Source organism: Pieris napi, chromosome 24 (genome assembly GCF_905475465.1).
Source record: "Pieris napi chromosome 24, ilPieNapi1.2, whole genome shotgun sequence".
Taxonomy (NCBI): Eukaryota; Metazoa; Arthropoda; class Insecta; order Lepidoptera; family Pieridae; genus Pieris; species Pieris napi.
The window spans coordinates 5,903,019-5,916,757 of record NC_062257.1 but is presented as its reverse complement, the minus strand read 5'-3'; the positions used below and the strand labels follow the sequence as shown (position 1 = coordinate 5,916,757).

Below are 13,739 nucleotides of genomic sequence, written 5' to 3'. Positions count from 1 at the left end.
AAGAGATATATTAAACTTATTGCTAATGAACAATGCTCTTTGCATTGAGCATAGAATGTTATAACTATTGATTGTTGTAATCTGTAGATTTTAGTACCAAAAAGGTTTTTAATAAACTTTATAATTTGTATATCTAAATAATTTTTACTTCAAACTGCAGGCCTGTAACTCTCTTTTAAAGTAATAACTTCAAAATTCCAGCTGAGGAAGAAACAGCCAGTCTGAAAAGCGAGCACATTCTAGCAGAATCAACGATAGAACAAGAGAAAACGAAAACGGAAGAACTGGAGCAGCAAATCCAGGCGTTAGAAGACCGATTAGTCCAGGGTGGTGGGGGGAAAGATCTCCTCAACAACTTGAATGAAAGCCAAGTTATCCTCCAACAGAGGCACATGGAGATAACAGAGAGGAAGAAGAGGGAGATAGAGATGCAGCAGAAGATAGATTTGGAAGAAGAGACGACGGCGATAGTTACGAATACGTTCACAACTCTTCAACAGGAGGTTGATCACAAAACCCAAAGGTAAAAAAAATATTTCCAACTAACAGCAGTGTTTGCCTTGTGGCTTTAGGGTGTGACTCTCATCCCTGAGGTCGTAGGTTCGATCCCCGGCTGTGCACCAATGGACTTTCTTTCTATGTGCGCATCTAACATTCGCTCGAACGGTGAAGGAAAACATCGTGAGGAAACCAGCCTTAGGGAGCGTTCAAGTATTACGTAACGAATTTTGGGGGGGGGGGTCCTTTTGTAAAACGTTACGATGCGGGGCGGGGATTGAATTACGCGTTATTGTTAATATTATTTTCGACTTTCGAGTACTTTACACCACATAATGGTAACATTTAGGTATAAAGAGTCACTGGGTGGTCACGAAACGTTTTACTATTCGGTACAGAAAAACGTTACAGCGCGTTACATGGGGGGGGGGGGGGGTTATGAATATAATCCAAAAATTGCGTGACGTAATACTTGAACGCTCCCTTAGACCCAAGAAGTCGACATGTGTCAGGCACAGAAGGCTGATCACCTACTTGCCTATTAGATTGACAATCATGTAACAGATACAGAAATCTGAGGCCCAGACCTAAATAGGTAGCGCCACTGATTTTTTATTTTTTTATTTTCAACGAATGAAAATCCTGGTATTTCTGGAGGAATGGAAGTCCTACTCTTTACTCTATGGTTATCAGGTTAAAGCGGTGCCTCGCGAAATACGCCTCATTGCGCGAAGAGATGGTAGAACAAAGGGAAGCCCACGACTCCGAGAGACGCGAGCAGGAGGCTCTGCAGGCGGCGTTGATAGCGGAGTTGCGGCGTCGGCTTTTGTTGGCCGACAGCTTCGTTCCAGATGCGGGCAGACCCACCGTCATGAGGCTTAGATATAATGATGATGCTGATGGCTGGGAGCTGCCTCAGAGGTAATTTTTTTGCTAGTTTTTTTTATTTTTGAAGTGAAACTTCTTTAGGCGCATGATGGTGATTTTTTACGGAAACGTCACGAAGATGTGCAGCGTTTTTGTCGAATAAAAGGGAGAGAGAGAGTGAGAAGGAAAGAGCGATTGAGACCGATTAAGAGAGAGTGAGAAGGCGAATTACCTTATAGAAATTCTATTTTTAAAATTAAAATTTCGTAAAGAGAATTTATGAAATATTTGTATTTTACATTATATGCAAAATAATTTATTGAAATCTCAGATGACGAATTGTGAATTAAAATGCCACATCTTTTTATTATATAAGAAATAAATTATAAAAATAAATTAATAATTTGTATTAATTATCGACACTTAATATTTCAATGACAATTAAATTCATTAAATTCCTAACATATCTTCCTTTTTTCCTCTAAGTCTCGGAAATCTAAAGTTTTAGATTTCTATAAATATGAACAAGACTTAAAAATTAGTTTGCCAAAGAAGTTTCACTTCTGACATGTGTACTTTGTACTCACGCACTTTTTTATGCTGACCGTCGTCCATAGACAATCTAGAACGCGGTGTTGTTTTGAGTCCCATATCATAACATTTAACCCCATTTTCCAGCGGCGCCGAGCCCCTATCAGTCCGTCCAGTAGCGACCCCAGGTGCGAGAAGACCCCACTCAGCGACCGACACCAATACCCCAAGACGTCGTTCTGAGAATTTACTGGACTTACGGCCCATACCCCTGCCATCCACAGTGCGGAACTACCCCCCGCAGAGGCCCCAGACCACCATCACCAAGGTGCCTTTTAATAAGGTACCCATGAATAAGGTACTTTTTTAACCTACTTCAAAAAGATCAGTTTGTGTTTGAGAAAAGAGGTCAAGAGTGTATGCAATATTTTGAGGAGAACTGGGGGCCAAACGTTGGGTATCCCTGGTCTAGAATTTAGTGTTGCTATTATCATTGTTTATTAGCGTCCCAAAAAGCGATGAAAATATTCCGCAACTATTGGAACTGATTACTTCAAGTGGCAACACTCTTTAAGATGTCATAATACTCTGATTTTTAATTCCGTAGAATTCTGACAGCCATAATTTTTTGACGTTTCAGAGATTACAAACCTTTTTGGCCGGGCACATTTGAATACGAGTCAAGGTCTGACTCTATACAAACATTATGTTTGAAGCAAAAAACTAAACCTGGTTTTATTAGTAGACAGTGTTGCCAGGTAAAGAATAAAATAAAGTAATTAAAGTTAATTCGATATATTGTTCGTGAAATTGAAATATTTGTTACTTTTGAATTAGATTAAAAGTAAATATTAAGATTTACCTTTTTGTAGGTAAAACATAAACAATATGTAGCATTTTATATTACATATTGTGGAGAACTTTTTTAGTAGCAACATTTATGAAATGTCAGAATTCTACGGAATTAAAAATCTGAGTATAGTCAATAGTTATTGTCATCTGTCAAAGTGACAGTCGAATATAATGAATTAATATCGGAGAGTCTGTAGGAATGTACTCTATGAATAATGTGTCAAAATTAGCGATTCCTTTTTTGTGCCGTGCCTTAGTTTTTCTAAAGTTCCTATACTTCGCCATTTAATTTACATAATTTAATATATAAAATTCTCGGACACAATGTTCGTTCTCATACTCCTCCGATGTGACCGATTTTTATATTCGGTATGTCTGAGAATCGGCTTCTTTCTATCTTTCAAACCCCTAATTTTTTTTTTAATTTATTTATTAGCCGGATACAAAGTCCATTTGCACTTCAAACCCCTAAGTGACAAGGGGTGTCCATCCCAAAAAAAAATTGTTTTTATTTTTTATGATACAGCATACAAAAATACATACAACCCTAATTGTCACCCCTCTTCGATCAACCCTCATTTTCTACTATACATAGTTATTTTTATTGAACTAAAAATTTTTTCCTTCAAATACAATAAAGTTACCAGGTATATGGTCTTAATATGACAATATTTTAATATCAAATGATTATTATCTGTGAATCTGTTCTCTCACTGATCAAAAATCCCTCTAAGTAAAAAATATATTACATTTGCGTTTATTAAGTGTATTAATTATATATGTATTATAATTTCAGTCAGTGGAGGTTCCAGTTAAAAAGGAAGTACCGGAAACACGTCGCGTCAGCGGAAAGCCTAGACCACCATCCGCATTACATAGACTTGGTACCGCTGGTGTGCGGTAGACCCTTTATACATAAGCCTTAACATTGGGCTTATCTGCTTATACGAGATACATGTATCACTCGTCTCTTTCTCTCAAATGGTGTTTATGCTGTGATAGACAGAGACGGTGACTATTCCAATAGAATTTAGCGAAATGGAGTTAATATTTTGAGCGGAAGGTCGATGTTTTCGACAAAAAAAAGAAAAATAATGTGAAAAAATCTGTATATTAATTAATCTACTCTAAATTAATATTAGTTAATAGTACCTAAATTACATTATTTATTAATTATGAAGTTATAAATTGCAATCGATTACCGATATTTGAAAATCGGTTATCAAATACAGCACTATGTAGCCATAGAGTTTCTCTATGGTCATTTTCGTGAACTCGTTTACCGGTTTTTTGAAATTTGAATTACATAGAATTGTGTGTAAATGTCTTCGCAGTTCGCATACGTTTATTTGCATTTCTAGAATCATTGCCTTTTTCTAAATTCTATTGAATAGACCCTATTTTAGTTCAGAATAAGGGGATTTTGCAATTGTCAATATTTATATAGAATTATTATTTATCTGTGGTTAATTTAATCTGTTTTAATACAAAAATCTAAACAAAATTATGAATTCTATTACATTTGTTTCTTTAAAATTACAACGCTAAATAAATTTGTATGAGAAAACAGTTTTGCATATTATATGTGTAAAAGTCATAAAAATATTGACAAATGCAATTCAATGCTGTCAAAAATGTCAAACTATTTTGGCGGAAAACTATAAGAGATGTGTCCTAAAGTTTTATAAGCGGTTAAGTTAATTCTTAAATAAATTTCTCATATAACAACTTGTGAGCGAAACATTAATTTTTTATTCAAATTTTTTTTTATGAGAAATTTATTTTACGTCGACTGTCTGATGATACCGTTCCGATAACTTTATGGAAATCAAAACAGGGTTGCCGTCTAGAATAAGTTGAATTGTCTTTTGTGGCAATCAAAATAATACTGAGAGATACAAATTTTGCGAACTATTTCTAAACTATACCTTGCCGTAACAAAAAAAAAATCTGAGTAAATTTTGGAGTTCTAAACGTCTACAGAAATATACTAATATGTGAAGTTATATAAAATAAAAAATATGTTTCAATCGATAACCGATATTTGGAAATGAGTTTGCTATTACAACACTATGAAGCCATTCTCGATGGTCATTTTCGGGAACTCGTTTATCGGTTTTTTGAAATTCGAATTCCATAAAAATGTGTGTAAATGTGGGTAGGTATTTTCAATCTTCCTTTGCATTTGTAGAATCATTCTACAGGAGAGGTAGGTAGGACTATGAATGTTAAAAAATATTTTAAAAAATTCAGTTCGCAAAATTTTGTAAGGTTTTCTTTAAAACGGAACGGCTCGCATCTCGAAATATCGGTTTTGTGTTTGCCGTTTTTATACGATAATGTAACGAATGCTTGGCTTAGAATCACTGCGATGAATATATAGCTCATGAGATGTGTCAAGTTTGACAGATGTCATTTGTCATCATTGTGGCCACTTGAAGGTCATGTGGACGTTATTTATATTTAACCTTTTTGTTTTGCTATGTAAAAACCATCAGTTCATAGTTTCAAAGCAAAAAGTATTTTTTTGAAATTTGACACTGTTTTAGGCCCGAACTTTAAATAGTGTATAAGAATGACATCGTCACATAGATCTGTCAAACTCCTTTTCTCTAGGAATTTGTTGGCAGACCTTCAAGTCAAACTTGCCACTCAGATATTGATAAATGGTGATAGGGGGGGGGGAAATATGACACTTTAGCTGAGAGAAAATATTAAAAAAGATGTTTTGGTCTCTCTCAGCCGCACAAAATTGTCTTTTAATAAATTAATATATTTTAATTTGTGTCATATGCGAACGCATGCGTCGATGTAAATATATATTAATAGTATTTAATAATTTGTCACGAGCCACGTGACGTAACGATCTCACTGAATTTCCAGTATTCATACGCAAAGTTGTTTTTAATTAGATGAATTTTGTTTTTTAATCACAATATGGATAAAGGCTCAGACATTTCATACGAATTTTGACGTTTTAGGCTATTCAGAAATAAGACTAGGCGTCAACATCAGACAGATAGGCTCTTGGCAGATAGGTAACTACGACCTCCTTGTGTCAAATACTTTTTTGACTTACGGAGTCACTTTTAGCGCTAATTTTCGACTGTGAATTATGCCTGTCACAAACGTTGCGTTGACATTTCATGTACACAGATTATAAAACGTTACATCAATTGTGTGACTGGTTGTGACACCTGGTCGCCAAGTGCTATGTATGAAGCCCTATTTCAAAATAGCCTGACTGTCATTTGTTTTACAGATAACTGAATTTTTATCATTATTTAGGTTTATTTTGTATAATATTTTATCGTTATTGATTTTAGTAAATTTTATTTATTGCTTCGGACTTGGGTTCGCGGCGAGTGATATTAGTTTATTGTAGTGTTGTAATATTTGAAAATTCTCTCTTACGTCACATGACAGCGTAAATCGGAAAACCTAACATTTTCCATACAACAATATTTGTGTTATTAGGTTTTCCGATATTTCCTGAAAAACCTCGGAAATTCCATTGTGTAAAATTTAATAATTGTGATAGTGTCGTTCAAATGCGTTACCAAAGATGGAAACTGTCCATTCCATGTCCTAATGTCAATATCGGTAAATAGTGATGTTCCTGAAAAATAGTATCGATTTTTCGTTTTGTTAACGTTTATGGTTTCTAGTCAATGATTCTTGTATACAAAGTTAATGTAAATAAATTATTTGGTTATCAAAATAATAGATATAGTATATAATATATAGGTAGTGGCTTACGTTCGCACAATTTTTGATTACGATAAAAAGCTTATGTTATTGTGTAATTTTAAAATTTACCGCAATGGAGCATTAATTTTATTTTGTTAGCTCCTGTGGCTTGTGCCGTAAGGTGATAGTTAAATTAGTATTAAAAATTTGAGAACCGTTTTTAATTTTATCATTGGAAAAATAAATCATGTGATATATATTTGGAAACCGCTAGTCAGATGTGCCGCGTACACGCTTATACTCACTAATAAATATTTTTAATTCCATATGTACTTTTGTTTTATTTAATGGTCAGATAACCTTTACTCCCCAATTAAGCCGTTCAAGTATTACGAAAAAAAATTACATGCAATTTATCCCCCCTTCCTTTTGTCAGCAAAAGTAAGCAAAGCTGACAAAAAAAAAATGTGCGTGTACTAGTGTACACACGTTAGAAGTGAAACTTTTTTTTGACCTTTTTTATTTTTTATAAATAAACTTTACAGAAATTGGTTAAATAAAGTTAAATTAGATAAAGTTTAACAAAAGGCTTTTAATATCACAGACTTAAGTACAAATAATACAATTATTTCATTTTACCTTATTACCACTAAGATTATTACAGAATTTCATAAATTGTAATATAATTTTTAGTATCATTGTTATAGTTATTATAAATTTTTGTTATTTATGGTTTAGAATCTCTTCGAATCAACCGTGGTAGGGACGAGAAAAAGACGCGCGTAACGGTCAAATGTGACGCGTAACCGAAACATGTGACGCGTAACCGAAAAATGTTACACTAAATTTTTTTCCAACCCCGATAAAGAAGTTTCACTTCAAAAATCTGCGTTTACTGCACTAGACGTTATGCGACAGAATTGTCATCTAACGCTTAGAACGTTGTATGTAACTACTAAACGCTGCACATCTTCGTGACGCTAATATTATTATTAATACGTAAAAAATTTACCCTCATGCGCCTAGTAACAAGTTTCACTTCAATAATTACAGTTGACGTCATCAGTATTATTAAGAAAATCAAAGACTCCGTCCCCATAGTGCTTACGTAATACTTAAACTACCTCTTTTTTATTTATTTTATTTTAATCATTAATATTCATAAGTTTTTTACTGTAAGCATTTTAATTTAGTTACAACGACGAGTATAAATTTACGTTAACAATAGAAGGTAACAAATCCTAACTCTAGTTCCTCTACTATTTCAATCCGCAAAAGATTCAGCATATTTTCAACCAGGAATGGATTAGGGTATAGGTCGGCTATCGAAAGCTGGCGGGTTCACAGTACTCACACTAATGCAATTTCACATACAAAATATGATTTTTTTGCCATGCTATACATTTTAGTCCACTCATACACGACGGACAGTCTATTCATGATGTATTTATGATTGTACTAGCCGTTTCGCGCCCGCTTTGCTGGACGAATTAAAATAAATTTTATGTTTCATTATTTTATTTTTTTTGATATTTTTATTATTCTTCTTTTTAACTTCCCGCTAAGAAAATTGAAATATTTCGAAAATCGAGTTTTTAACAGATGTTGACGTTTAGAGGTTCTAGGAAGCCTCCCCGAATGTTTCCGCGGTGAAGTCCCAATGGATAAATTTTCATAAAAGTAAAACAGCAATAAAAAAATGAAGGAACGTTGAAATTTAATAAATAAATAGCCATAAACCATCTAAAAATTTCGCATCTAATGGTGGTAGTTTCATGTCGATACGATCAGTGGTTTAAGCGTGAAAGAGCCTCAAACGAACACCATTTCGTTTTTATATATATAGATATATAGATTTCAGTTTGACATCACGTCTCGCGCTTATTCACAGACACTACACAAGCACAAAGTGTAAATGTGTTGAAGCCGCCAGCTTTAGTTACAATACCTATAGGTTGGACAGTGACATAAGACTTGTAGATGTCATAATAAGATATTTTTCTTTGAAGTACATTAGTAGCACAGCGCAGATAAAAATATAAATCCATTAGACTTTGTCCATGGATTCCGTAACCCACGAACACTTAATAAATCCTCTTCAGTTTTACTTCATACAATTGAATGTTCTGTAATCTTTAGCTGTCTTATGCTTCTCTAATAAAAAAAATTCTTACATATTTAATTAAGTAGTTAGGTAGGTAACCCAATGTTGCCATCATATACAATTAGCTTATTTGGTTAATTTTTGTTTATATAAATTTAATTTTAAAAATTTGACATTTAACATTTGACAGTTTTTTCATAATTAATAAGATTACTTTATGAGCATTTACATTTAAAAATAAATAAAATGTTATTGTAGAATTTCCAATTAGAACCTGAAAACTCTTTTGACGTGACAATGTCTAATAAATCGATGAACGCCGGCACGATAAAGCATGATCATTGGCCCGTTACGCTGATTGTACGCTTGCGCTGCATCTATCTCTCTTCCACTCGATTGGACTATGCGTCCGAGGATTCACTCCATTGTATCCATACAAAATAGTTATTCAATTTAAATGGTTCAATGTTATTCATAAAAGTATGCAATAATTTCATCAATGATTTGTTACGACGTTCCCACGTTAAACTGTGGTCCGCAAACCGACTTTAAGACAACTAAACTGAAAAAGAGTAACTTAGTCAGGAAGTTTGTTAATATGTCAATAATATATCTTCTCACATTGACGGATACGATGGCTACATTCATAGCTGCCAACGGCCATAACCATAATTGGATATATACTATAGAGGAATGATTAGGTTTGTAGAGTCTGGCTAGTGAAAGAAGATAACGAAATAGCGCGGCAAATTAAAAAAAAATAGTATGGTATCTCTAAAAGTTTGATATATTTAGTGGATTAAACTTACTTTTTGATACTTGATTTTATTTTATTATTTTTTACATTGATCGTAATTGTATTTCTATGAAATAAAATACTATACGTATTTAGTCTTTTACTATTGATACTTATAATGACTAGCATTTCATGGAAAACTAAAACTATATTTACTATAAAACTCAACTTTATTCGGAATAATCAAAATCAATAAAACAAAGCTTAGGCTATTAAACCTGTTAACTATTCGGAAAAAATATATAATATAAATAAAAATGAGTAATTGCATAAAGTATCAAGACAATAAATCATATTAACCTAAGAAATTCAATGACATTCTGTGTTGCCATCCGAAAGTTTTCAAATAATTCAATTATCTTCTTTCATTAGCCAGACTATATAAACATAATATTCTCTTTCAATATAATGGCAAAATATTCTAATGTTTCTAAACTCATACAACCATTTCATTATAAAATGACGGTGAAGTTTTGGTGAAATTCTTAAATTCGGGCGTAACTTCCTGTTTCAAACAAATATTTGTCTTAAGGCCGATTTACATTATCTTAGTGTTTAGGAGAGTGCTTTAGTACAACTTGAAAGGCAAGTTCTTTAGCGTAGCGTTTACATGTTTCAACTAAAGTACTATCCTAAAGCACTCTCCTAAACACTAAGATAATGTAAATCGGCCTTTAGACGTAGGTACTATATGTTTGAATTTAATACTTTGTCGATTCCATGATGAGGCAACTATAGGTCTACCAGAATCTGATGGCAAAAAAAAAATTAAAAAATTAGCGATTTTCATATGGCAATAAAAGAAAAATTTCATCTGTCAACTGAAATTTCGAGGAATTGTTTTTGGTTTGGCTTCAAATTTCCTTTAAAAAGTGATGAAAATGTCTAAGAAACCTCTTCGATCGCAAGCAAGACATATTGTTTTCAATGTTTATCAAAGAATACTTGATCAACAAGATGCAGAACATACACAATCATCGATATTGAGCCATGTGCAAGCATTGACCGGTTAGTAGGAATAACACGTCTTGATACTTGGTTTATGGGATTTTTCGTGTGTATTATATTATGTACTTATACTAAACTTTGGTTTATTTCAGGGGTTTCTTATACTACAAATAAACTAGGATAGTTTTGATTTAGAATTGATCAGAAACAAGATAAATGAGTTTTACACTGTTTCTTTCTCTCAAATAGGGATTGATGAAAATCTTGTGAACATGTAATAAAAATTGAAAATCAGTTCATAGAACAAGATCGGTTAATTGAGATGCAGGAGGAAAGGTTTATCATAAATACTGCGTTGAAGACTTTTTTTATGGATGTGCAGTATTTGGAACCATTTTCAAGTTCTTAATTAATTAATAATTTAATGAACCGAGTAATTGGAGTTTTAATCTAAATTTCAAACCCCACGTTCGCCACATTTTCAAAAATTATCATTGGATTAATTTTTATATATTTTGCATGTATCACACAGAATCAGCAGAATATAAGGAAAAAAAAGTATCAAAACGTTACTCCAATTTCCCCAGTATTGCTAGCGTCAATTTCTTTTTTCCCTTTTTGCCATCAGATCCTGGTAGACCTATAATTTGTGTGAAAACAAAGATAGGGAAACTCGATCTACTCTAAAATAAAATAATTTTATAACTACTACAGTCGTTAACAAGAGCGCTTATTTCCTTCTTCGTAACTTACCTTATTCAATATTAATAATTATTAAATACACAACAAGGAATTACTTACACGCCTAAAAATATTTAATTTTACTTTAATTGTTGAGGCAGTAAAGTCCTAAACTTCCTAAATTTTACCCATTATTATTAGTAGTTTCAATCGTATTCCGTAAAACCGGTAAAATACCAATGAGTGAAGAAGTAACAATATTTATAATTGAAAAACGCCATGAAACTTATTATATTTATTTTAGCCTATAAATGATGAATTTTAACAATATAATTAATTTCGTAATAATTGCTGACATTATTGTGTATACAGATATAAAAATATCGGTTTTTCAAACTTATTCCCGACTAAAGCCGATTTATAGCCATCACTAGTTTTGACCGTTGGCCGTTGATTCAGTTTGAAAATTGGGGGGCCTTGTTTCGGTTACAAAATGCGGGAAATTAATTAAAAAGGTACAAATTATATAATAATGGCCGATAAGCTTAGTGATTATCAAGTTCTTGACGTGTTTTGCGGTGGTACGTTCTACAAAGTGAAGCACAAGGTCACTAACAACATATTTGCTTGGAAAGCATACAATTGCTCTGCATATTCCAGTGAACAAATACAAAACGTAGTTGGTGAAGTGAAATCCATTGGTAAATTGTTATCAGGCAGCTTACTACGTTACTACGACACAATTCTCCACGGCCCAACAAAGACATTGTACTTTGTTCTCGAATACAACCCTTGGCAGACGTTACAAGAATTAATCGATGTCTCAAAGGAGGAAGGGAAGTATTTTTCAGAAGATTTTATATGGCATACGTTATTGGAAGTTGTAAGGGCTTGCAAAGAACTGAAAAATTTAGAATTTGTGACGTTACAAAAATGCATAATACCAGCATCGATTTTCGTGAGCCCTAACTGCGAACTGCGTATAAATAGCTTTGATTTAGATCCACCAAAATTCATCCCTCAAGATGTTATGCAGCAAGTTGGGTATTTAATCAAGTCTCTGTGCTGTGGATCCGAAAAAATACCACGCGAACAAGAATTCATGGTACAATACAGTGACGACCTTAAGGATGTCATTAACTTCATAATCGAGGACAGAAATACTATATTACGTCCAGATGTAGTCCTGTATCACCCTACAGTCCTCACAAACACAGATTCTTTAAAAATTCCAAAACATATATCTGAGATTCTTTTAAAGTTCAACTATACAAGTTCTGAAGTCAATAAATGTGATTCAGAGAAAGCTGTGGATATGTGTAAGAAAATTAAACCTCTGCCAAGAACTCATCTGTTAGATGACAGCCCCATTTACTGCAACATAGTATCTCGGAGGCAGAAGCAAAATAATACACCACACACTAACTTGAATAGCGAATGTCTATCTCCAACAGTAGCTGCATTAGCTTTAGAGCTGCCTGGCTATGTTCCTAGAAGCAGAAAACCTTACAGTGAACCTGCTACCTTCATTGATGATGCCCAAAAAGTTTCTCAAGAAACCCTTAGCCATCAGTGGATGTCTCGCTTAGTAGCGTTGAGGCAGAGAGAAGAATCATTAAATCTAAGGGAGAGAGATCTACTAGCTAAGGAAATCAAGAACAGCCCCAATACTAAACTAGTATGTATTAGTAAGACCCCTGTGAAAGACAGTAATGGCATTACTTTGCCCCCTGAAATCAATCACATTGATGAGAAAAAACAATGGATGTCACGACGTCCTCGTCGGCGTAGTGGCTCTGTACGTTCTCGTGGACGAAGGAAAAGTTATGCCTATGAAGACCTAGACAGCTCACTATCAGCGGACAATGGAGACAGCAGCATGATTATCACAGCAGCCAAGATAACTAAGGAAAACATGCCTCGAAACCTATTCCCTGATTTATCTACAAAGAAAGTTCACTTCACACCAAACAATCCATTTGTTGACAGTGATGAGAGTGTTACATTAACTTTTTATGAACTAGATAATATAGATAAGGAAGGATATCAAGTGCCGAGGCAGGACATCAATAAGTTTAAGTATCTAAATGTAGATACATCTGAGAAAAGAGGTAGCGATTGGTGCCACTCATCTCCCAATAAACAAGCAAAAATAAGTGATATTTTCTCTGATGTAACAAATAAGAGTAATCTAAGGAAGACTCCATCCAAAACTAGTATAACATCTAAGTCTTCCAATATATCAAGATGCTCAATCATATCAAGCAAAAGCCAATGGAGTACAGAGGTTGGAGAAAGCACTTTTGAAAGGACAAGGTCCATCCGTCAACCAGAATCCCTTCCAACCCCAGCAGTCAAAAAAACTAAACGTAAGTCTCTTTTACCATTTAAAACTCCATTTAAATTTATGTCGTCATCAACGAAAATTTAGATCTCCTAGATCAATATTAATTAAGAAATTATTAATTTTAATGGTTGTGGTATAAAGCAGCTAAATGCTTCCTTAGTTATAAGTTCTTATTGTAAATTCGATAACGGACATAACCCACCTTAACTAGTTAAGAAATTTAATGAAAATTATATTTTGTGTATTTGAATTATAAAATGTACTAGAATTAGTTTGAATAAATTGTATTTTTTTATAGAATTATAGATATAATTTCTAAGTGCTATGTAAATGAGATTATTATGAATAACATTATATTAATTTTGTCTTCCATAGAATAGATTTATTAAATAAGGCTTTACAAAATTTGCCATAATTAGTTTTTA

The 13,739-nt window shown here is 33.3% G+C and overlaps 2 protein-coding genes across 3 annotated transcripts in view; both read left to right on the top strand.

Annotated features, from left to right (window-relative positions):
- Window positions 1-4,075, top strand: part of LOC125061731 (kinesin-like protein Klp68D) — a 66,594-nt gene extending 62,519 nt beyond the window's left edge. For both annotated transcript variants that reach the window (XM_047667308.1, XM_047667307.1), the window contains 4 exons: window positions 202-523; window positions 1,192-1,419; window positions 2,044-2,254; window positions 3,545-4,075. In XM_047667308.1, coding sequence (XP_047523264.1) covers window positions 202-523; window positions 1,192-1,419; window positions 2,044-2,254; window positions 3,545-3,652 — 869 coding nt within the window. In that variant the 3' untranslated portion in view covers window positions 3,653-4,075. The remainder of the gene's footprint in view (window positions 1-201; window positions 524-1,191; window positions 1,420-2,043; window positions 2,255-3,544) is intronic.
- Window positions 4,076-11,409: 7,334 nt separating this feature from the next.
- Window positions 11,410-13,718, top strand: LOC125061760 (serine/threonine-protein kinase Nek2-like). Its single transcript, XM_047667349.1, has one exon. The coding sequence runs from the start codon at window positions 11,500-11,502 to the stop codon at window positions 13,396-13,398; it is 1,899 nt and encodes a 632-aa protein (XP_047523305.1). The 5' UTR covers window positions 11,410-11,499; the 3' UTR covers window positions 13,399-13,718.
- The last annotated feature ends 21 nt before the right edge of the window (window positions 13,719-13,739 follow it).

Excerpts from the sequence above, each read along its gene's own strand:
- LOC125061760 (XM_047667349.1), top strand. The coding sequence starts at position 11,500 with ATGGCCGATAAGCTTAGTGATTATCAAGTTCTTGACGTGTTTTGCGGT.